Source organism: Paralichthys olivaceus, chromosome 21 (assembly GCF_024713975.1).
Source record: "Paralichthys olivaceus isolate ysfri-2021 chromosome 21, ASM2471397v2, whole genome shotgun sequence".
Classification (NCBI taxonomy): domain Eukaryota; kingdom Metazoa; phylum Chordata; class Actinopteri; order Pleuronectiformes; family Paralichthyidae; genus Paralichthys; species Paralichthys olivaceus.
Window position 1 is genome coordinate 11,335,474 of NC_091113.1, and position 26,433 is coordinate 11,361,906.

Below are 26,433 nucleotides of genomic sequence, written 5' to 3' on the forward strand. Positions count from 1 at the left end.
ATGAATTTTCAAAGATGTCCAAAAGTGAAAATCAGGTCACTATTTGTGTTTTACACAAGTGAACACGTGTTTTTCTAAAGGGGACTGACTCGTTTCCCATCGCCAGTAGAGGTGTTTGCGTTTCTGTTTGTTTTCCAGAGTAAGTCATGTTTGATATCACGAATGCACAGGAAATTGATAAGCTCTCTCACCTTGCTATCTTGCCAGTGTTCTATCTTGCATGATATAAAGAAAGACAAAAAAGTGTGTTGAGCATTGTTCCAAAGATGTAAAAAAAAAACAGCATATAAACAAATGGTCATGACTACACACCAACCCCTCGGAAATTCAATAGGTGTCATAACCTTGTGCCAGAAAGCATGCAGCCTTAGCGTCTCGAATGCCAAAATAAAGAAGAAGAAGAAACTAGCGTGTTCACCCAGGTGTCATGTTTTACCTCACTGCTGATCAGAGCAAAAACCGATAAAAACCTGTGGGAGTGATTGCCAATTGTTTCCATTCACTTTGCAGACAAAGGCCAGATGTTAGTACGTTTTTTAACCAGTGGAAAAGTTAGAATGTTGAAAAGATATATTTTGCTTGTGTGTAACAATCATGACATGCTACTAACTGCTGTGGTGTTAATTGCAGTGTGACATCATTGATATCTCAGATGTAACTTTTTCACATGGACATGTGACAGCTTTCTTGACCTACCATCAGGCCACTCAAGCTTTACAGTGCAGACACACAAAGGAATGCACTGACCACACCTCTTAGGTGCATGGCTCTTCACATCGTCCTGAGGCCGGAGAAGCCTCTTGCTCACAGGGTCATTCTCCCATGACATCCTCCTCAGCGTGGAGAGGGAACAACACACCTCTGCTTTGATGTCAAAGTGGTCGTGCTTTAGAGGATGAAGCAATGACACGAGAGACACAAACACCTGGACTGAGTGGAACTAAAGAGGAATGCAGATTAGATGGTGATGGAGTAGATGTCATATCTGCAATTTAAAATATTTTTCTCACACTGTATGGTAATATGCAAATCAGCAAGATAATGTTTGGAGGAACTAGAATTTCAAATAAATTACCAAGGGGAATTAGTAATTGGCTCAAAAATTCACTACTCAAATTAACTACAGCATTGTACATGGTTGCTGGCACATTACAATAATTAAGAAGTAGGTCACTTCCTGTTAAATCTAGCACACACACACAAGGAGGCATGCACATAAGTATTATCTGGACCATGCACACACACACACACACACACACACACACTCGGCACACAGCCAGGTACTGTAGACCAATCCTTCCTGAAAGTTTTGTGGTGATTTGCCAAACACTTGGTGAATAAATCAGCCGAATTTACCTTCTCCACACATCTCATTTAGTTGTTATTGGTTCACATGTCTGGAAAATAGTACCCAAATATCTTCCTTGCGCTTCAAGCAGTTGTGGGAGAAATATTGCAGCACCGTCTCGGATATAACCTACAATGGTATTTGTATTTTACGATTCCTACTGGCATTTTGCATGGTTGAGCTCTTTAATTTGCATCATGGACCCATTGTTTTTTAATAATACCTAATAATACTGAACTCAGATAATGGGCAGAATGAGACAATCAATCTTTGCTCAGAAAACTGGAATCAAATGAAATCACTGTTGGATCAAAGTCGTTACCCCTCTGCTTCCAGAGGAGCGATCCAGCTTCATCGAAAACCCCTGATGAGGACTGAACATACTCTGTCTATGTGGTGGATTGCTTCCCATGCGGGAACAGTTGCTCTCTGGTTGCTCATTCCTTCCTCCAGTTTCTCACCAGCTGGGACTGCTGTTCAGCCACCCAGCAAAAATGTCATAATTGTCCTGTGCCTCTGCTCCTCTTCAGCCACTGGGACACAATGGATGGCATCTTACAGGAAGAGTGTGAATAGGGGCCCCGGCAAACTGGGAGGGTCCCAGATTATTTCCACACCTGCTGCTCACACCTTGGTAATGTCAATGGCTGTCCTGTGCCACAAGGACGAGTTTAAAAGTACTTTATTTTAAATTTTTTGTAGTAATCAGTCAAGTATTATGATATTATGATAGAATGTTGCATTAATGAAATAAGGTGTTATTCTTCATTTGAATGGTTTCCTGTGTGCTTTAATTAGAGTAATCTTCTCCATTGATAAAACATTCAACTGGGACCTGCACGACATCACCAAACCATTGCAAGCTAACATTGTCCTGCAGTGGAGCTCCCCAGGACTCAATTAGCCCTGATGACTTATCTAGTGGGAGCTTGTGTTTAAATCAACCGAGGAAATTATTGCTGGGGAGGTATAATAATTGATTGTGGGCGCCAGAACCACAAAACAATTACTCATTACTTATCTGTGTTTGTCAGCTATGACACAGGGGTGTCAATAAAACAACAGGTGGGGAAAACAAAACGGCTCACTGGGGATCACGCAGGCCTCACACTGGAAAAACTAGACTGGAAATCATCCTGTCAGATTTGTGGTGAATTTGTATTTATTATTTAGCAATCAGTCTTTTAAAATCCAAAATTGATCCTAAGATTTAATAAAACAAAGAGTACAAATGAGTACAATTTGTTATATCAAACATCACCACATCACCATCCCTTGTGAATAACATACAGTCTTGTTAAAACATGACAAACAAAAACAAAACTGACAACACAGGGGACCAGGGAACAGGTGTTTTGAAACCACACTACCATCTGCCATAATCACACGTATCATTTTGTAGGTGTAGTGATTCAAAAGCACAATAAAATAATTTCAGATCTAAAAACGCCTTTGGTGAGTTTAAAGGTCTCGTCTTCTTCAAGATTTCCTTATAAGTCACTGCAGCTCGTTTGTGGTGGACGTGACCGGCGTCAACAGTGGTGTACTTCCTGTGGGTTTGTCCTTCAGTCTAGCCCACAGTGAGATCTCCAGATAATGGTTTAAACTAGGGCTGGTTTCTCGCCAGCTGCCTCCTCTGGTCACATTAACTTGGACCTCATTAGTCATAATCTGCTCCCCAGGGCCAGCTACGAAAAAAACCTCTGCCTGGTAACTGCATAAAAAAGTACTCAGAGCAAAATGTTCCTCTCATGTGCCTCACTCAAAAATCTCTTATCTGATGGACAGAGCTTTGGCAGCTCTCCTGTTTGAATGAGGCAGAAAGGAAAGTCTCTTTCTTGCAAGATAACAGAAATAGCTTCTTCTGAAAATCTGCATGTGTAGACAAATACAGTAGGGCCTGTGGTGGGCAGGCTGAGGAGTAGCTGCACTGTTTCTCTTTTGTGTCGGAGCGCTTATCTAATTTATAACCACAAAATCTGCCAAAGCCATGCATCCAATGTAAATCTACTGTTCCCATATCTATTTGTGGCCACAGAAAGTTTTTCTTTAGAAGGCAGAGAGAGAAACTGGGGAGCAAGCAATAACCTGTGAATAGCAATCTTGGGCTGAGGAATTCAGCCAAGCTTTAGCAGACATTATGAAGTGTTGGTGATAATGCCAGCAGAATGAGTGATCCTGCTCACATACAAACTTGCAACCTCTTCATTGGTAGTGTATAGGGGTTAGCACTTCAAACACATCCATATTTCAGTGACAGGAGGCTCCGGGGTAAAACAATCCATTCACTTGTAATCTGTTTTGAAAACCACCCGAGGAGGAGCCAGACAGGTCTGCAACAATGGGAAACCTGATGGAGGAGATCTGCGTTAGGAGGCTGCGTTGAGATCTGACTGACAAGGTAGCTAGAACTTGGCTCCATTAGTTCTGGACACATCACTTCAGGCAAACTAAGGAATTGTCGTTTTGATGTAGGTCACCTGAAGGGAAGATTTGAAAGAACGTTTGACAAACCAAGCCTTTGAGATGAGCAGAAATGTGTGAACTATAGCAAGTGTGAATTTAAGATGGGCTGGAGAATGAATTATGAGAGGAGTGGGGTTGAAACATCCAAAGCAATAAGCAAACGTCTGAAATCCTGAGGAAGCAAATACATTAATGGTACAAGGTTAGATGCAGGATAAGACGATGACATAATTGAGCTGGAATCTTATATTATCCTTTGAAAACCAATAGTTGATTTCAGAAGTAAGTACATTCATGGGGCCATGTTTTCGCTGCTAGTTTACCATCTTTGTCATGCAGTTTTTTGCTCAAGGCCCTGAAGGCCACAAGGGCCCAAAATGGCTCAGGGGGGTTACCCTCTATTGTTTGCCATAAGATTTAAAAACCCATCTGTTTTGTCATCTTTCCCCCTTACTGCTACCTTTCTCCAGTACACACTCACTGGAGAGCCAGGAGGAATGTTAAGTCTGGCCAACAATGGCAACAAAAAACATCAACAAAAGCCAAAGGGCCAAACCCAACTAAGTTACCTCCCCTGGACATACAATGCCCCTGCTTACCTCTCCCTGCCCTTCCATTTCAACTCAACCCTTGCCCCCTGCCAAGCTAGGAATGCTGGTGACAGCGACCTTTTCACCCAGGTGTCCCACCTTGGTTTCTCAGGAAGATTAAGACATAGAGGAACTGGGAGTGTCTGGTGTTGATCCCACTTGGAGAGGGTTCCATGTGTAGGAGGACCAGATACTGGCTTTGAGAGGTCTTGAATTTCTTTTTCTGTATTGGTACTGAAACAATCACGTAGGCTTTTTCTGCTTCACTGGTTTGGCTATTATTCAAAAATGTGGAACCAGAGCAATGGTTTTTACTGAGCCTTCCATCATGAATAAATGAATGCAGTCTCATTAAAGAGGCCTCTCCTCGGTGGGAGCAGACTGTTAGCAAACATAAAAGTGTGATTAGTGATTTTATGAGCCCTGCCTTCAAACTTGGTTTCTGTTGAGTTCCGTGTTTTTGTTGGAGCGTTGCCCAAAACCGACGCTCCAGCCGTTTGCAAGGATCCTGAGAGGACAGAGCCTCAGGTGTGTTCATCATGCTGAGGCGCCCATCAGGTCGTCTGTTGCTCTACACCAGCTGTCTGGGTGGCAACAGTGGCCCACCAACTGCTGACATCACATGGTCCCCGCAGGGAGCAGGATAACCACAGCCTGTATACTCAAACACACACACAAATGATAAAATGTATAAAACGCCACTTTAGATATTATTTTCTAAGCCACAAACCTTTTTTCTGTACATATGATACATCTTAAAACCAGAATCCAATTTTATTGAATGATGCTGAATACTTTTTTGCTTCTGTGTGTGTGTGGGACTATAAATTATAAAAGAAGCTCTACTGCATGTCTTTACTGCATGTCGAGGATCGAATAATCATGTCTAGAGGAGTGACGCACGCCAAAACAAAATGTCTTCCAGCAAATAGCTAAAATGTGTTGTAACTAAATCTACTCTACATCTGCACGGCACATTTAAGGATTACCTCAACCGTATAAAGTCACTGCATGTTACGCAGGAGTGAAAAGACAAACAACAGCAACAGTGGCAAGAAAAGCTCCTGACGCACTTCAGATATTAGCATCTCTCAACCACAGCTGGGTTTTATCTTAGCAGACCAAACCAAAACCTCTGAGTTCTCCACAAGTAAGGCTTTCACAAATCAGAAAATTTGAAATTCCAACGTTGAGATAAAAGAGTAATCCACAGTGTTCACTCCTGATAGCCAGGGTAGCAGCCATTATTACAAAGTGTTGCCAGATGCCTTCACGACACGATCAGTCAGGTCTTCAGGTTATCAAATCACTGATCTTCAGTTTCTTTATATCACATTTTCCCCATTTTCTGATATATACAATAGTTTGCTTGTACAGATACAAACACATAAGGATCTCTCCAACAATATTCAAATAAACATAAATAAAATTGAACATATTATTAATTCATTATTTTACCTGAAACTAGAAACACCTGTAGTCTTGATACAGTCAGCATTTTATAGGAGCATATGTGAATGACCACAAGCAGTGAGGGAGAGGCTCTTGTTTCAGTCGAGCTGACCGGGCAGTTGGTGGATTAACGGAGGTGTACATGGGTAAGAACTTGCCTTATGGTTCCTACCAAGCTCCAAATACTGTCACCACTGTCTTAAACAGGTATATGGACAACTGAACAAAAGACTACAACAACCGCAACAACCAGAGCCAGAGTTATGAGCTGAATTTTACCACTAGCTGTAAGAAAAAGTTAGCTCGGTATTCTCTTTATGTACATCATGGCAGAGCCAGAGAAGGAACTGATTAGGACATAGTCAGTGGAATGGAAGAAGAGTTGCATTTAAGATTGGTAAAAACGTAAATTACACCTCCCACTTGTAGGGGCACCCCGAGTTGCACAGAGAGCAATTCTTCCATTGCGTTACTTTTAACGTTTCAGGAACTGAGGGGGATCTAATGACATTTACCAACTGTATGAATCAGCATAATTTAATGTATACAGTGAATCAAATATTTGCTCAGGTGCTCTTGTAAAGTCTAATTGTCTACTTACTTTTCTGCGGATGGTATATGGTAGAGGTGTGTAGGGGGGAAATTTTGCTCGTTTTTTTAAGTAAACAGTTTATGCATCCTTTAAAACAAAGGTTTGATTGTGTTGAAGATCTTGTTAGTTTTACTTACATAAGTATGATACAATTTGTCTCAAGAATCAAATGATGAAAATCCCATTGCTGGTCCATATATTCACTAACTACTGTATGTATGATCTTTAAGAAAATTGGCTGTAGTCATTTTGTGTCTGTCTGTGGTGGATGTGGTCATTCAATATCACTTTGTGGTTGTTTTGCCTCTTTTTTGTTCTTTTGTAGTATTTTTTGTCTCATTACCTCTCCTAAGGAGGTTATGCTTTAATTGCTGTTAGTTTGTTTGTTTGTCTGCACGATTACACAAAAACTACTGAGCAGACTTTATTAAGAAGAAACTATCAACTTCAAAGGGGGTGGATCCAGGAATTGTTTTATTATTTTGACATTTTCCCCAATTTCCCATTGAATAATTAAGGTTCTTGAAAAAATGATTGGATGCAATTTGGTGCAACCTGATTGAGTTAAAGGGGACTGTTGAAGGTATATGGTCTACTGAGTGTGTCAAAACAGGTTCATACCTTTCTAATATTACACTGTGTTCAATGGCCAAACAAACATGCATTTTCAAAGCACAACTATTCTGATGCAAATGAATTGCCAGTCATAATCAATACTTCCTAAACTTGCCAGATGCCAGCCATTCTCATTTTCCTTAGGATATTGACCATGACCAGGTCTGCTCAAGTTGACATTTCCAAAGTAATTTATTTGCTCAGGAAACATAACATCACATCATAGCTACCTAACAGGTCTAAGTAGTATAATGCATTGCTCTCCTGTGAATATCTGTTCTCTCCCATGCAGTGATTCATTTCGGCAGGAAGTTGCGGGTTTTTGTGAATCTAGGTGCGTCGGAAACCCAATCCATCAGAGCGGAGCGGGGTGGAGTGAGGCAGAGCCAGGCGGGTGGGCCTGTCCTGTCTGACAATATCCAGACACCTTCCTGACAGCTCCGGCTTCACTGCTGACACATGTGCTACCAGCAACATAAGCTGGCACTGGGTGAAGAGAAGTAAAGAAACAAGTAGATACATATCAGAAAATGCAGACATGACATAGCGAAAGTCAATGGACCTGTATCAAAACACAAACACTGGAAAAGTTACCAGGAAGTGTGGTCACCCATCAACATACTGGATATCTACAGTGTTAAACGTGGCCAAATTTTAAAACAATGAACGCATTACTTCAGACATTGAAGTTTCACCATAATATCCTACAGTATTTTAGTCATAGTTTGAAACAAAAGTGTTGAAATATGTTACTCACTGACATATTTCTGATTGTCATATAAAAATGTCTGCACCTAACAGCCTCCAAAACTAAACAGAAGCATCAATTCTCTCTGTGCAGACCCATCTGAGCTAATCCACACAACCAGCTTCCTACTGCAATCAAACCTTTGTAAACTTCAAATATCAGCAAGATGGCTGCCTCTGCTGCCTTATTTCAACTTCCATGTGACCACATAGGTCTAAATCAACCCAATTACTTAGTGCTTCCTTAAATGCTCAAACCAGATTTACTGATACTTGCCAGAAATGGCTCAGTGAGAGCTATACACTTCATCTGTTGTCTTTTTGTGTATCCTCTGAAATGACAGTGATCATCTTCGCTGTGACTCTGAGGAATTTTAGAACATGCGGCACAACATGACATGAACCGACGGAGGGTAACATGGCTCTGAGATGTACTTTGATTATGAACAAATCCACCCTGAAGATAGTGGTTTTAATGCTTATATTACACTAAATTGTCTCACTTAACAGATAGCTTTCCCAAAATAAAATGTCTACACAAATTTTAACTTGCACACTTGTAAGCCAGCAGACATTGCGATTAATATACAACTCCAGTAAAATGCCAGCATCTTGCAGTGCTACATAAACACCAAAACCACAGAGAGACAGTGAAGGTGACAGATGAGACTCTCCTCTTTGAGTGGTTAGCATATGGTAGCAATCATGAAAAGTGAGGGTCTGCTAGCCCAACAGTAATTAGTGGACGGCCTCATGTTCATGTTTCTTTTAATAGCTCAACACGGCCCAGTGTGGACTAAAAATAAACACGGCAATTAGGGGCGGCAAGGAAGGCCGTCATTTGAGGGGTCTGACCTCTGAACCCAGGTCAGAACCCATATAGAGTTGTCCATGTGGACCACCTGCACCCCTTTGGGTCAATGGGGAAGGGAGCCATGTTGTGTTTATGTTAGGGGTCAGGCATACAGATAGGCTATTGTAGGGTAAACAAGATGTGTGAGTAAATACTGTCTATTTATATCATAAGGAGTGCAAATGCTTGCTCAAGCTTTGGAGCAAAGATGCAACAGTTGCACCAGTTGTTTGAAAAGTTCAAACTTAGCCCAGTTGCTAGCTCCCTATGTGGAGATTTAAGCATCACTTTATTTAAAATGGATTGCTCAAATTAGTTTGTACATGGAAATTAGTTATAATTGAGTAGCTGCCAAGTAGCCTATAAAAGCAGTGTAGCTAAGTGAACCAACCAACAAAGCTAACATTAACTTGCCAATATGTAACCACTTAAGGCTGAAGTAAAATTAATTTAGCTTTGGGATAAAAGTATGGGGTTTATTTTCTATCTTTATCCTATCTTTATTTTAGTTTGAGAGAAGAACTAGTTGATTTCAGATTTTGTAATGTTTTTACTCAAACAGCCCTAGTTGTGTTAGATTCGCTCTGCTCAAAGACACAAAGACAAGTGATGCTTAACGGTTCAAACTTGAGGTGCTGGGCATTGGCAAATAGGAATAGCAGAGAATGAAGAATGTCAGTCCCAGGCAAATATGGATGAAACAAACAAACACTGGAAAATTGCACTATAAGACCCAGAAGTTACACTTGAAGACGTAGAAATTAGCATTTGCATTAGCATGGGTTGGCTACCACATAAGCAAAATTAACAGCCAGCAAATACTGGAGTGTATGGCTGGGGTCTTTATATTCTTGGCAGTGATTGGTAGATGGCCTTCCAGTGTGCAGGAGGAGGAAGCCAGTTTGCCACACACAAAGACAAACAAGAAACAAGTTAGGCCAGAAACACATGGAAATCAAACCTGATGATCGAACAAAATGGGGTTAAATATTGATGTAAATTTGAAGCATTTTAGTTTGCATTACAAAAAACACACAGTACACCTCAAATTACAAAATATTATGCTAATAATGTCTGTTATATTAGCATCATGTTTTGCATGATTTCATATTTCCTACTCTAAACGGAATGAAACTGAACACTATTAGCTCATGTACTTCTCTATGTATCAGTGGTGCTGATGAGTGAGTGAATGAGTTTAGAAGGATGAAGTGAATGAGTTAGTAGAATAAGGAGGTGGATCTTGCACTAGTGACATGTAATTAAATTACACGGCACATTTAATTACAAAAGACAAACAATCAAATTGAATGTATTACTCTGACCCAGTTTGGAAGCTGTTACAGCTTGTGATTATATATCCAGACTTCCTATTTACTGCTTTTGACTAGATGGAATGACACCTGATATACATGACAAACCTTTTCATGGACAAAGACATTCCATTAAAGATTTAAAGGGAAATCCCATTTTGCTGAAGAAAAATATAACCCTGTACTTTTATTTCCCAATCCCCCACCACACCCATGTGTGTGTTTTCTCTAATTGACCCATGTTTTTAGGAGGAATTCAAAGTCTTCAGCTTCTACATGACTATGTTTCTCTGCACTGGCAAGAGGTCCGGCGCAGATGTTCGCATCGTCCCAAGATCAACAACTAAAGCTTTTCACACCTGGCAACTCTCAAACAGAACTTGGCACCAAAGAACCTGCAAGGTTGTCCCAGATTCACCTTTCACCTCTCGTGATGTCAATGATCCTCTCGACCAATTAGATGCTGGAAGCTGCCCTTGGACTTGCCTGGCTCCAGACACAAAGACAAACTATTCTATCAGATTAAATGTTTTTTAATGGCAGGCAGAGAGGCCAAATGTGGGTGTTTCACTGGAGGCCATATGTGTATTTCTTAGGTTATCATTCCAAATGAAGCTCATTTGTAACCAATATGTGAATGAAAAGCTAAACCCTGGCAGAGAAGTGGAGGAAAATTTCTTGTTTGTTACCTCAGGGACAGCACACAAAAAAACAGCAGTGTAAGAGTTTATTTCCTTATGTCAATATCGCTCCATCATCGACATTTTCTCAGATTTGATTGACTATGAGAATAACTGGCAGGCTGTTGAGACTGGCAGTCATTGTATGTAGCAGTGCATATGAAGCAGATTATGGGCAATATGTTCTGACCTCAATCTGCCAAGAGAAACAGCATGAGCAAGCCACACATCCAGAGACCTTGTTATTTTTAAACCCACATTTGGACTCAACGCTCTGCGCCCACCACAGCAGAGGGCTGCTGGAGCCATCATCAAACCCAACACAAAGACATTGTCCCTGAGACTGGAGCTTCAAAGGAACAACAAGGTCAAACGCTATATTTTTAGTCTCATGGTTCTGGGCCACACTGTAGGGTGAACTGGACCTCATGTATTGGTCTTGATAATTTAATATACATGCACAGATGTATGATCACTCAGCCATCATCCTGGTATTCAGAGGATAGGTCATGGGGTACCTCACCTGGCTATGGGGTGACCTGGTCACTCCTGTGACCCCTTGTCATTGGATTAATCCCCCACCCCCTAAGAGAAGAAAGACCCCTGCACCACTTATAAAGCGTTTGTTCTTCCAGTCAGCCTTCAATTGAGGATAATTGTCTCTTTTAGATCTCAAGGGCCTGTGATCTGCCATCCATTGAGCCCAAAAGGAGGTTATGTTTCACCTCAGGTTGGGAGAGTGGGGGGGTTCAGGGGGTGGGGGGGTGTCAGTGTTGAAGACAGTCCCAGATTCAAGAAGTAAGGCCTTGATATTGATGTAAACACAAGGTTAGAACTGAATTTGTGAGAATAATGTGATGAAATATGTTGTGACAGCATTGAAGATATCAAACACATTTTAATGTGAGGTGAAGAATAGAGTGATTTATGCAGGTACTCATGTTGAAGATAGTTGTATCAGGTGTATGGTATTCAATAGAGATTGTATTTTACTGTCTTTCTTTCTGCACACACTTCGTCCCCTCTGGTCCTTCTTCAACCCACACATGCAGAAAAAGGCTCTGTGCACTCACAGCTTTGCTTCAACTTTTCCTCCCATATCCAGTGCTGCTGACATCAGAGAGGGTTTCCTTCGCTTCCTGCCTATACTCTTACACCTGCAGCTGCAGTCACATAATCAACTCCCAGTGGCGGTCCTTTAGCGCAACAGCTGTGCACCAGTGAGAGCATCATATGGGAAATTAGCATAAGCTGAGGCCCTTCAACAGATTGTTGCGTCTGCACAACATAACAACATAATCATTTTCAAACTCCAACAGCAGCTTGGATGTTGCCTCAGCTCTCAAGAGTCATGCACGCACCCACAACAAACATAAACACATTGGCCTCCCCCCTTCTTCCTCTTTATCACTCCATCTCTCTCTGTCTGACACACACACACACACACACACACACACACACTGTCTGAATTGTGGGTCAGTGCCTCATGTGGTGACAATGTGTGTGCTGTGCTGTGGTGGTGTAGGCAGCAGTCAGTCTGTAAAAAGAGGAAGTGGTGCTGTATACCCCGGAGGAGTAGGGTCCCAGGGAAGAATGTTTATCCTGTCCACTGCCTTTGATCTTTTACTGTTAATCACTTCCTGCACACTGTATATGAACTAAGCAGCTAAGCACTCTTCCCTGCCAGGCTGCCGGTGATAGTGGGAAAGGAAGAAAAGCCATTTTGGATTTTATCAACACAAAAAGAGAGACGGTTTAAAAAGTGAAATCATGCTCTCGCTGATGCTTTAATACGGTGGCCCTGAGAGCACAATGCACTGAAGAGAGATCATCAGAAAAAAATATTGCATTTTTTTGTCGCAAGATTATGGAGTACAACAACATCAGCCAGTGGAAAATCACACAATAAATTGAACATGTTTATTTTATACTAAGCACACTTGTTTTGCTGCAGATTGTGCTGTGATGCTCTGATCTTCATGGTTCCTGCTGCCCTCTGTCCCCTCGTCTCTCCGGTTAGTGACCATCGTTGTACACTATTTTTCATGATGCATTATGGGAAACAATGACTGTACATAGTGTATATAGTGCACTCATTGTTTCCCATAATACATAATGGTTATACAACCTTTACTAAACATTCGGACAACACTATAAAATGGTGAACACACTATTTAGAGGACTATATAGTAATTAGTAAGTAATTTCGGACACAGCCTTATTGTTGCCGTGGTTTTAGACATGTGAAATTACTAGTTGAAGTTGCCCATCCCTCAGTGTTGTTGGAAAATGAGATGAGTGCTTATTTTTTAACATTGTGAATTGCATGCTTTCAATATGCTAACTCAGTCTTCTTCTCAACTTAAATTAACAAATTGTATTTCGTCTGATTACTTGAATTGGTAGACTTAAGTGCCCCAGCCGTGTCCATCACCCTTTCAGTGTCCCCTGGAAACAATCAACAATTGATGAAGAAGTGGGGTAACCCATTTGCAGGTGTTTTCACTATTTGCACTAGTTTTCTTAAATCGCAGTGCGTTTAGCTCTCAGGGCCTCCATACTTTTCAATTACATTCAAATGAATGCACTGTCCACCGTAGATAAAATGCATTCAAGTTTAGAGCTGCATAATGGTCTTTTGACATGAAATAGTATTGAACACTTTGTGTGGACTTCCAGGAAGAGCGAGCACAGAGAGTTACAGTAAAGCTCCCATGCTCAAGACTTATGAGGCCATAATGTGCATCTGCTACACCGTGTGGTTTGAGTGGCGGTGACAGTAGTTTGTGGCCAATATAATTCAAAATCCCTGCCAGTTTTACAAAAGTTTCTAACCCTCAATACCACTGATCACATGAGGAGAGACTCTCTCACGTATAAACCATTCGCCTGGGTTTTGCTTTCTATCATTGTCTCTTTGTGTCTTGAACTCTCGCATGTGCACACCACCCTGCATTGGTGCAAGACCCCATGCAATCACACCTAACCCCTGCACACTTTAACCCCCCCCAGCATCTGAGAACATTTATATGGCTTTGGAATTCAGAGGGTCTAAACCCCACACCTGGCGACCAAAATTAAAATCTGCAACCAAGGACATTTGGACTTAAATAAGACAGTTCCTGACATCCACCCAAACCTTTACTCCATGTGTGACTGTGCATGTGCGTGCCGAAAAACACACAAAGGCTATCCACGCAGGGAGACAAAAGTCTGTGACATGTTGAATAGCAACCGCCGCCTGCATTGGCAGTTGACACTTGGTTGGCTCCTGTGTGACAGTGGGTGGATGCATCGCTGAAAAACAAAGAGTGAAAGCTTTTGTCCTCGTGTGAACATTGCGAATTATAGTTACTCCAGTAGGTTGCGTATATCTACTGCTATGATAAAAAAAAAGTCAACACAAGACGAGGAGATAGACAGGAAATGTTTGTGGAGATTCTGCTTTAAAGGGTAGTGAGTGTTTTTACGTGTCTTGTGAGTGGGTGTGTGTTTGTGTCCATGTAACATGCATGTGGGCGTATTAAGAGCTTTGTTATAAAGGTCTCTCCTATCAGTCATTCACCCTGAAGCCTATTCTGAAGCATACCTCCTGCTTGAATAGGTCATGTGCTCTCATGCTTTGAACACACACGCATGCACTCAGACATACACATACAAACCATTTAATAACCAAAGCAAAATCACAGTCATGGAGGATCATTTGCTGCTGTTTTCCTTTGTGAAACACTAGGAGCTGTGTTAACTGAATATGCCATTACAACATTGTTTAATTCTGTAATGCAAATACAAACTTCTCTAATAATGACAAAATGTCCTCACTGGTTCTCTAAGCTTAAAGCAACACAGATACTTCTAAATAAATAAATCAGGGCAGCATTTGTTTTGTGGATTCATTAGACTTTCGAATAACCACACAAACCACAAACAAAGCCTTGCACAACATCTGACTTTACAGTCCTAGGCTTCTCTGACTCATTTTAAGTATGAGGTTTTTGTCTGTGTGTTTTCCTCCTCTCTCTCTCTCTCTCTCTCTGTGTGTGTGTGTGTGTGTGTGTGTGTGTGTGTGTGTGTGTGTGTGTGTGTGTGTGAAACTCTGACAGGGCTTGCGTGACTAGTGTGGAGTGTGAGCAGAGAATGGAGTGGAAAGGTTCCTCTCCTGCCTAAGGGAAATAGCAGTGTGTTGTCTGCATCTAACCTCCTTTAATCCCACAGAAACTTTTAAAAGGCCATGTTAAACAGTAATCCCCTCAGGTGGCTGCACACGCAGGCATTATCATAAGGTTGAAATTGCATAAACTCTATAAATTGCCACAAAGCCTTTGAGCAACATCATGTCAATTAAGTGGAAAGGCAATATCCTTAGTTATCTATGAGATAGAAAATAGAATTTTATCATCTTAAAATTCGGTATAGCGAGTTAACCTTTTAAATAAGTTTTCTTCCTGCTCATCACAACAGTCTCAGCAGCCTTCTGCGTCATGGTGCAGTTGAGGTGAGTCAGACCTGGCCATGCAGGGTGCCTCATTGCTTGTCATCACTCTACCAAAACATTATTTATTATTTCAACCAGTATTTATTTAGTGACACCCTATCACGCATACATGCACTTTCCTAGCGGCTGCACATTGACACAGTAAGTCAAATTCCCACCTAGAGGCTGGCCTGTATAACCGCAGTCATCTGCTGTTGGCTGCATGGCAGCTTCACTGACGCAGCTAGGGGTTAAGTGTCCAGCTAGAAGGAACCACGAAGACTTAAAGGGAGGAGCAGGAGCAGACTGATTGATCAGTTTTTACAAAAGCAGGGCAGGAAATTTAAAGAAGCATGACTATATAATATACATGCTTTTTACTATGGCCAAAGTATTGCAGTTGATAAAGGTTGTTGAATGAATATCACTTCCTGCTTTCAGATCAAATCCCTAAGGATTTAATATAAACAGTCCCCTCTCTGACTGAAAAAAAGGTTAAAAAAAAAGCAACTCAACTTGTAAAAGATCTTTAGATAAATCTTTAAAATAAATGAACCAACACATTGCAAAATGAAAGCATTTCTTGCTATTTAAGTGATGCAGCTGATGATGATGGATGGGAATTAGAGCTAAATAAATCAGAGGCAAATAGGAGTCCACAGCAACACAAGTAGAGTTCCCACTAGTTGTACTCAGCCACTGTGGTTCTTTGAGGTGGATGCTAACATAATTTAATTAATATGTGTGTTAGCAAAACCAATTTTTGCCAGTAAGTACAAACACAAACAACTAGTCCTTTAATCTGAATGACCAAAATATAATTTGTTCCTAAACACTCACAAGACACCAGGTTGTTTTCTTCAAATAGCGGCCCCTATAGCTATAAGAATACCAGATGTAACATCATGGTCACAGTGGTGGTTGAGCTTATGGTGTGGTTTAGTTAGGTTAAGAAAAAAAAAAAAAAATCACGGTCTGGGTTAAAATAAGTACTTCCTTGAGGTAAGACAACCTTTGTCATTATGGTTACGATGATGAACATGCAGTTAAGGTTGTGGAACAGTTGTGGATAAAAGAAATCGGTTTCATCGGGAAACAAACATCAATCTCCTGTGTGAAAGTCACAACCTACTCATCACCTGACATCCTCCTTTGCTCCATCATTGTTATGGCCTCTCGAGTTCACCTGACAATAAAATGTAGCTGTGTTGATATAATGATAAAACAATAATAATCTGCTGCTCAGACAACCAATGAGCTTGTTATTTTTTTTTTTTTACAGGAAGGGATTTGCTTTACTGCAAAACTTTTGTTTAAATTCCACATTTAGAGCATTCTTTAGTACTTAGTAGTTGTGGTGTTGCAGTTCACATGTTAAACAAAGAGTGTGGGCAAAAATGTGGTAGTTTTTTACATTTTATGTTAATGTTTGAGTGGGATTTTCTGCAGATGTTGCTGCTCACGCTAACGGCTCTGCCACTGTTTTGAACGGCAAAAGAAAAGATCATGATGAACTGGGTCTTCATACGGTTGAATTCATATCAAATGTGATACAAACAAAGGGAACAGGTGAATTTTATCCAGAGATGTTACAAAGTGACAAGGAAAGAGGTAGAGCACAGGTAGCCTCAAGCTGATGGGATGGGACAGAAAAGAGGGGATGTAACAGACATGGAGGTGGGTGAAAGAGGGTGGGATGTATGAGGGGGAAACCTGCTGGTTCCCAGTCCAAGTAACAGGTGGAGGGGGCTGGCTCGTGTGTGTGTGTGTGTGTGTGTGTGTGTGTGTGTGTGTGTGTGTGTGTGTGTGTGTGTGTGTGTGTGTGTATGGACAAATGAGAGCAGGGCCTTGGGGACGGGGGTTCACCTGTTCTGCTCATGTCCTGACAGGTAGAACCCCCCTCCACTGCAAGCAACCCAACCCCCCCAGTTTAACCACTGCCACCCAGTCCCTATGCAGCACCCAACAGTTTCTTTTATTCCATCTCAGGCTTCAATCTGGTCGGTGCAGGCTCCTTATGCTCCCGTATGTGGGTGGATGTGTGGCAGCTTAAAGATTCCCATCTGCTGTCCTTGACATGGTGCCAGAGGAGTTGGGAATGGCTGTCTCTGATGCAGGAAGTACAGGGAATTGTTGTGGTTTTGCTTCCTAGTTGATTTTCACTCTCAGGGTTAGAGGATTACATGATATTTGTGTTGGAAGCAGTGAGAAGTATTGACACTTATACCATTGCAATTGAAACTACAAATGAACTCACTGAAAGTAATGGAAATGGGTGGGATAGTTTTTGCTTTGTGCAACTTATTTCTCTTAAAAATCATGGTAATATCAATAAAAATTTGTGTCCAATTAGTTTTAAAAGTGTCACCCAACTCCAGTTTTGAAAAAAACATACACTGTGCCCATAGACAACTGTAATTCTTCACCATTGTGAAGACAAATGTTCCTCAAGGATCTATTTTGGGACCAATGACACTTTTTAAGAGCCTTTGTCTTCATCTATTTAGAGAGAAAAAAATGCTGCATTGTGATTTATTATCACATTATTCAATCTCATATAAAATTGAATTCACTTTGCCCAAGGAGAAAAACACATATGTTATCTTTTACTATAAAGCTTTAGTGTGTAAATATCTCTGTAAGTATTTAGTTTGCTTAAATATTGTTCCAGTAGCACTCACTATTAGAGGAAATTCTCCTCAATTGTCTCCTTCGCTTTTTCCTTACGTGCACCACAAGCTTGGAATGACCTGCAAGGCACACTTAACTTGGAATCTTTATCCTCTCTTGACATTTCAAAAAAATATATTTAAATCACTTTTACAGAACAATACCATCACCCTTTACACTTCATTATTGTTTTATTTTTAACATGTGACACCTCTTCATTTGCTGTGTTCAAGTATGTTATTGTGTTGTTACCTGTTGTTGTACCATCATATCTCTTTTGTTTTACTAATTTTGCCATCAATCTTGATCAAGACTCTCTGGCAGAAAATATATTTTATGATACATATGCATAGACATAAAAAAGTAAGCAGCAATTTCACATTATTTTGCTGCAGCCAATCTATCATGTAGTTGTGTGTGTGTCTCTGTGTTTTCTGCCCACAGGAGACTGGGAAGTGGTGGCCTGTTGCAAGTAAACACAGAGCTTTTGTGGGAATCGGCCTCAGGTGCAGTTGACCCCTGACCCGTCGGCCTGCAGGTTGAACAAAGGGCCATTAAGTGGAGCTGGGCATGTCTCCACTCCAGAACGACTGAGACAGAGAGGTTTACAGAAAGTGTGCAAAGGGTCAGGACTTCAGACAGAGAAAGACATGGATATTTGGGATTAAATTTTAGACATTTTTATAAACAATACAAACACATTGTCTATCCTTAAAAAGCTCTACCTAAAAACGTGCTAAAATTATACCATACACATTTCTTTTGTCACTGATTTCTAATATTAATCAATTCACTGGTCTTTTTTGAGGACAGCCACCCATCAAAGAAGTGCTGACAGCCACTATCGACACTTGTGAATCCAGACCAGATCACTTTATCATCATCTGATCACTGAAACAAGGTTCCCTTGGAAGTATCCTCTTGTCCCCCAGTCACAGCCATAACAAAGTGGAGACAGAGGCTTGTCCTTTAGGCTATAGCTGGTGACAGGTAAGTCCCTCTGATTCTGCTGCAACCCACAATGCCCTCAGTCTCTCAGGGACCCCCGAGGGAACAATGGGGTCACTCAGTCAGAAAGGTTCGGGGTGTGTGGGGTGTCCTCTATACTGGTTGCCTTTACACCAGAAACTGACAGATGGGTGATGCTGAGGGAGTAACATATGAGCATGGGAACAACTTGAAAACATAAAACTCCAGGATTTGCATCCTATTGTTTGTGTTTAACATGTTAATCCAATCTGTTGTGGACATACTGTACTGCAAAGCCATGAAGCTGGAACATAGTCCTCCTCTAGTCTCCTCTAGCCTCCATCATCCTCCTTTCTGGCTCAACACTGCCACCAAGTGATCACACGCAGAGAAATAACATCACTCAGTCAGTCATCAGGCTTCAGTCCTGAGGTCTGCGGTTAGGTAGACAACATGACCTCATTGCCAGGGAAATACATAGGACAGGACGGGATTTTCCATTGCATCTTGGAAGGAGTATGCCCCCCACCCCCCCTTTCACACTGTCAGCTAACAAAGACAAGTGCGTGACATATACAGAAAAGGCTACAGTGGACGATGCCTGACAATATAAGATTTAGGGTTGAGATTCACTCTCTGTGTTGAAGCTGCTATGATTTTGTTAGCTGGTCATTGACAGGTTATCTTTTCTTTCATCATAAATGTCAAAATCAATGTAGGTAAAGCACAAGTCTTAAATTCTTTCCTAAGTAAAGATGGAGGGTAGTGTCTCTTCTTCTTCTGTTCGGTTTATTGGCCGATGGCGATCAACATCAAGGTGCCTTACTGCCATGTACTGGTTCAGCTTACTTCTTCTTAGTTCGGTTTATTGGCGGGCGTCAAGGTGTCTCTTGTGTTGTTTTTTGTAATAAATTATGCCATCACAGGATCACAGCATCAAAGTGGCACAGCGAGACAGTGAACTTGTACTTTATGGCTTTGGTGTGTCAAGAAAAAACAACAGTGTTCCAGCCAAGTGTGTTTAATGTAAGCTATGAATATGCAAATGATTGTTCCCTCGGATGACAGATAATAACAGGGGTTGTATCAATGGTTAGACATGCAAATTAGATTAGTCACGAAAGTCATTTAGAAGCCATTGCCAAAGTGTTTCTGTCTCCAAAGACTTGTTGTCGTGTTGAAGTTGATGATCATCTTCTATTAGCTTAACACTTCATTAGCGGTTCTCCTGAGGAGCAGGGTGGCCGTCTTAATGTATATGTAATTAGCGATGGAAGGAAACAGGAGCTGAGGAGGGTCAGCACACCTCCAGGAGATGTGAGATACTGTACTGTGTAAGTAAAGGTGGCTGAATAATTCACAGTGGATGGCTATAAAGCTGCTGCTGAGGATGGAGTCTGACACACGTGGCAGGCCTGGGCAGTATATCACACACTGTCACGAACAAAATGAACGATAAGGGGTACCTGAACTTCCGCCACTTCTTAAAGTTGCACTAATGAGTGTTTCTATGATTACATGAAAAGGGGTCACTCACAGTGATGAACCCAATGACAATTCAACCCTCAGAGCGTTAAGAGCTTTATAGCGGTTTTTATCTTGCTGTTCCAACTCCAAACTACCTTATCAGTGGACAGGCACAGTTCGCAATTGTGAAAGTACAAGTGAAGCATTTAGCGAATAAAAAGCTACAAGTTCATTTTTAGGAATTAACGGAGAGCACATTGGTGCTAAAATAAAGACTGATTATTATATTATTATATTTGTTCAGTGGTGAGAAATATGACTCCAAATGAATAGAGATGTTGCTCTGTATCTGCTGATTTATAAAGAGGTCAATTTTAATGTTAAAAGATGATTCTACAGCTTTTTTCTTTTCATACATTGTTGCCCAGTTATTGAGGGTTAACCTGTTTATAAATGATCTAAGAACATTACATTTCACTTTAGATTCCAATCAGGGTCAATTCTATTTTTTCAAACATAACATCATTCTATAATGCGCCTCCGCCGATTGGAAAGAAAATTGCAATAAATATACAGTAAATTACCAAAACAAAAAAAAATTGTGAATTATAATTTGAAAAATACTATCCAATGTCAATTTTACATTTTCTAATATCTTGTCATCACCATTTTAAATTCATGTTTTCTAACCTGACTTTTAGTTTGTCTTGGGTTTTCTATTAATTTTAACTGTTTATTTTTGCTGCATTTTATATTCCTTTTATATTTGATAAGTTTATTATTTTCTTCAATCCAACATTGACCCGATGTAAATGTGGAATGTTGGATCCTTTAAACAATAAAATAAATTCACACTAAATGTATACATATACTAACTACTTATCATTTTTAATGATGGTTATCAAACATGTTTTTGCATGAAACTGTGGCCATGTCACACATGTCTTTGCACGTGAGAGAACACACATCCCAAAAACACGCTTGGGTCTCAGGCAGTCTGATCCTCCGCTCCTCTGCACCTTGTAGGGATTACAGGTGTTGGTTTTCTTTCCACTGTGCAAGAGGAACCAGGGTCCCGCTCCAGTGTGCCTGAGCATTTGTATCTACACAAGAGCCCAGGAAACCTGATCATATTTAATAATTCATGGTGACTCCGAAACCCCTTCATCTGCATCCATTAGTTTCTCTAAGACCTCTGGCCTAACGCTACTTTGTAATGTCTTCAACACGAGAGAGCGTGACTGCCCCGTGGCCTCCGCTGAATAAAGTCAGCCTTACATGGACTCTAACTTTGTCTGAGAGACCACTGATCATTTATATCCTCATGTATTGGACATTTACTATGATTGTTTTAACCGGATCATCATGGGCGAGCAGCACACCCATATGAAGGAGGTGTCGGTGCTGTCTAGCTACACTTTGTCTCCATTTCCTTAATGAATGTGTGTTTCTCTTTCCTGCCAGCTCCACCAGAGCTATAAATCCTACTTAGCAGGGACAGCAGGGTGGCGTTAGGGGGGCTGGAAGTGACAAGAGAGCCTGCTGATAAATAATGCACACAGTACACCTCGGAGTGTGACTAATCCAAACTCCTTGACGTGTGATGGCCAGGGCTTACCCACGACATTAGCCTTGACACTTTCCATTCTTCAGTGCCTCTTGGCCTTGGATGTGCATGGAGTAAGTGTGACTGTTTGTTTGTTTTTGTATGTGAGTGTGTCCCAGACTGACAGAAAGCATCTCAACAATCATATAAACACCAGGACTGATCGTGTATCTTAACTGTTTTGCATCCCAAAAAAATGATTCTGGCAGCACAACAAAGAGAGACCTCTAATTGGACCATTGCCTTGAGCGGTCTGTGAACTGTGTGAGTAAGGTTCACCCAAGGTGAATATTTGATAACAATGTGTCGATGTGTTGGTCGTGATCCAACGTGCCACCCTGTTTTCTGTCAGTGGTGACGATGGTGTCGTTGGAAGAAGAACACACAAAATCACCACACCCAAAAAAGCATCGACTATTGAACATTTAATGAGTCTTAATCCCTATTTGTCCAAGGTTGTAACCTATCCTATATGTTAAAATAGCTAACACTCCTATTTAAAATCAACCGATAAAAATACCACTCCGCTCTCCTGTTACTCCAGCAACTGACAGAGATGAAATTGAGCTCCAGTTGTTTGTATTGTTGTAATCCAATGAGCAGCTAATGGCAAAGTTAATGTCATAACACTCAACAGAGCCCTGTTCATTCTACCACCTGCTGGAATGCGGGTTTCCCTTGATAATTGGGGCAATTAGAGTTTCCCCCCCTTCACTATCCCTGGCCATGGAGGAACTCTGCTATTACTATTACACAACTTGACCAGGAAGATTCACCTCAGGGTCTACAACAAGCTTATCTTAATTATCATATCAGCTTGCCTCACTTAAGCTTTCGCCTGAGTCAGTATGCAAGGGCTAAAAACACAGTGCTAATGTAAATTATTGACAAGAGAAAGTGAGTCGATTTAAACAAAGCTTCAGTGATTCAAATGGGCATGTGCATATGTGAAGCCAGTCGTCAGTTGACCAGGCATAACCCACACAGAGGAACATGTACACAAAGAGTATGTACCGACAAACACAAATATGTACACAGGCAGGCCAATGCACAGGCGCCACATAACTGAAAAAGAGAATGCGCTAGCACCTCTCTATTGTCACTTGAGCACACAAAGGCAAGAGTGACAACTGAGATCAAACATGAAACAAAGTGCTTAGGTGTGGCCATAGCAGAAAAGCAGCAGCAGAAGTTACTCACTTCATCTGCCTTGAGTAAATGTTTCATCTTGCGGCTCATGACAGCTGATGCCAATTACTTCTTTTGTTTGTCATGCAGTGACAGTCGTCACTTTAAGACCCCCCGTATACTCACACGCAAGGCTTGTCTCTTATCGAGAGGCCCATCTCTTGTCTCCAAACTGACAGAGTGAGATTAATACTCCTCACGCACCTTTAACTCGCATTTCGGGCCACCTTGTTGCTGCTTGGGCTTGGGAACGACTTCAGAGAAAAGGCTGGAAGATGATATTTGAGGGGAAAAATACAAGAGGAATATTGTGAGTAATACAGTATTGTTTCAACATGACCAAAACCGAAAACAAACAGGAGATATGTAACAAAAAGCTCAGGACTGTGTAGCAGCCCAGGGGTACCCCTTCGGATCCAGTGTCTCCACCAAAGCTCTTGTTTTCCAGTACACAGTGATGGAGACAGCAGACACAGTAGGTAAGTGTTTGTGTCGGGCCAGGCCTAAGCCCCTTAGACTCTGTTAGTCCCCTGACGTCTACTCAGGTTCCTCAGGTTCTCAGGGTTGGACCTGTGTTCTGTTCCCTGAGCGCTACCATGACACTGGCCCTCAGTGGCCACAAACACAAACAGTAATTGTGATAGACTCACGCAAACAGGCATAAATGCACACACACACACACGCTTGGTGTAACACCCATCGCTTTGCATAAAGAGCATCCCACTGGAATGTAGTGGTGTGTGTGTCTGACGCCACGCTAAGCCACCTCAGTCCTGCTGAGGAGTCTACTTTTGCAAGCCCTATCGTCTGCGTCTCGCCATCACAATCATGAGAAAATCACTAGGTGCCTGCAAGGCACATCTCCCAGGTTACAGGTATGCCTGTTGACACACGCTAAATCCCCCTCTTTCTCCCAGGTCTGTGGTGAACACGCTGGAACGCCCTGTCTAAACCACAGACATCATACAGGCCGCTGAGCAGGGCAAGACATGTTGGGTCATGTGATGGAACCACTGGCTACGTAGATGCCTTGTAAACATGCATGAGCACAAACCTGTATGTTGATCTGTACCTGTGCAGCACACACATAAACACACGCATACTAGCCGATTTACCAGGTAAGGCGCTGCTTCCCCGGGGCTCTTTGGGGCCTACAGCGGGCCACAGCCCTGCCTGTTCAAGTTGAGCTGCTGATGGATGGGAGTGCTGGCACATTCCTCTGACAGGTGATGGGAGCAGCCCCTATTTGATCTGCCACAGAGTGCAGAGAGAAGAGGAAGAAGTGCAGAAAATAAAATTGGCCTACATACGTCTCCAGTGAAAAGCCTGTGATATTCCAGCATGTCGGCCGACAAAGGCTGCCAATAATGCTGCTGCAAAGTATTTCTACTACATGTCAGTGATCAACAGTGAAAAATAATACATATACACTGATATAATAATAATAATAATAATATTAGTGTACTGTACTTAACTTACTACTTACTTACTCATCGTCGTATGCATTGCTATGTTATCATATATAAAGTTGTTTAAATAACCATTAACTCAACCCTACAACATAAATAAGCTGTGTTCATGTTAATGCAATGTCATTGTAAGATAATGTTATATAATTTAATATAGTAGCATTCACAGTTTGTTGCTAACCTTCTTTTAACTTTTTTAGGTAGATTTTCCAAACTCTTGCTGAGATTTAAGGACAGAGGATGTTACACCTTGTTAAACCCTATGAGAAAAACTGTGATTTGTGAATATGGGCTATATACAAATACAATTGTATTGATTGATTTTACTTAAGTAATGGTTTAAATATACTTTTACTTGGAATGGACTGGTCTGAAATACATAACAATTATTATATAGTTATAATAAAAGAGGATGCTGTACTTAAACTTCAAGTATGATGTTCCTCTTCATTGTATTCTGAGAAATCTACTGTCATTTCTGGCTTGACAATGACTTTGATTCAAAGAAAAACTCTTGAAAGACCCAAAACCAACATTCAGCCAAACGTGTTGGTCTGTCATATCATCTTACATAATCATTCACCGACTCAGCCAGCGGCATTTTTACATTTTACCGTGTACCTCTGACATCACAGAAATGTCCCATTTATTCCCTGTTACACTTGAAACCACACTGTGTACATCACAACACACCCTAAGACTACCAACCACAAATGCAAACAATGCCACAATACATTCGGTGCGCCTTAAAGCACCTTTGTCTCCACTCAGAAACCATGATATCCTTTAATGTGGGTAGAAAATGCAGGGTTTGTGATCGAAATGCTACTTAAGATGCAAGTATTTGTTTTGCCGCCATGGTGACTAAATCCAGGCGTAGGAAGAAAACAAGAAGAAACGCGGAACCAGGAACAAGAGGATTTAGATGGGCAGGTCAGCATTGTTTAAAACCAAAGGGAGAAAATTGCTAATTACCACACAGAACATACTGACACACAAATGTCACAAATGTCCTCTGTGCCAGTGGAGGAAATGTACTGTGTGTCAATAAAGTATGAGAAGACTATAGGTACTGTTTATCTATGAGCAGCAGCTCTGCTCTCATTTGCCAGAGACACAGTAAGCAGACTGATTGTTGTTGAGAACATTCACACCCCCTAAATAAGTATTACATTTCAAAGCCAGGCTTGACATATAGACAGGCAAGAGCAAGTCTGAAGCAATATAAAGTTCAGTGGTGAGGAAAAAAATAAAAATAAAAGAAGTCAACTATTGCTGCAGTCTGTTTTAAGAGGTGTTTAATTAATTCAACTCTCTTGTGGTACCAGTCTCTCTGGTGTGTGAAGCTGCTGAATCCAGCTCTGTCCTTGTAAACAAGGCCATCTTGTATTTCCTGTTGCCTGCCTTGCACGCTATATCTCCCCGGATCCACTGTGCTGCACTGACAAGCTTGAACCGAGTCTGGGGAGTTTTTGTGTACAATATGCACTCATGTGCTCATACGCTCCTGCTAAAATGTGCGCTCACATGTACATTATGTGCGTGTTTGGTGGGGAGTGGGGTGGATGTCGGCTTGTGGAGGGGGAAGGTGGTTCGGCCACCGCCCTGACTGACTTCCAGGCTCCCCTGCAGAACCGCAAACCCCCCCGCTCCACTTCCCCCCCTCTGCTCAGCCCTGAAGAGGCCGATGCCAGATTCAACACAGCATCCGCGAAACAAACACAAACTCCCACAGTTCTCCTCTACGTGGCCTGCAGCGGTTGTGCAACACGTATGGTAGAAAAATCCTTGTTTATATCGCAACCATAATACAGCAAATCTACAAAGAGAAACTCCGGCCCACGCCAGAACCACTCAAAACATTACTGACCACCTTCTAAACACAGAAATTGAGGCTCATTGCAATGTAAAGGTTTGGGGCTAAAGAGGTTTGG

The 26,433-nt window shown here is 41.4% G+C and overlaps 1 protein-coding gene across 2 annotated transcripts in view; it reads right to left on the minus strand.

Moving 5' to 3' along the window:
- Nucleotides 1–7,236: 7,236 nt before the first annotated feature.
- The window catches only part of kat7b (K(lysine) acetyltransferase 7b), a 45,745-nt gene continuing 26,548 nt past the window's right edge, over nucleotides 7,237–26,433 (minus strand). For both annotated transcript variants that reach the window (XM_069517585.1, XM_069517584.1), the window contains exon 14: nucleotides 7,237–7,549. In XM_069517585.1, the coding sequence (XP_069373686.1) occupies nucleotides 7,394–7,549 (156 nt within the window). In that variant the 3' untranslated portion in view covers nucleotides 7,237–7,393. The remainder of the gene's footprint in view (nucleotides 7,550–26,433) is intronic.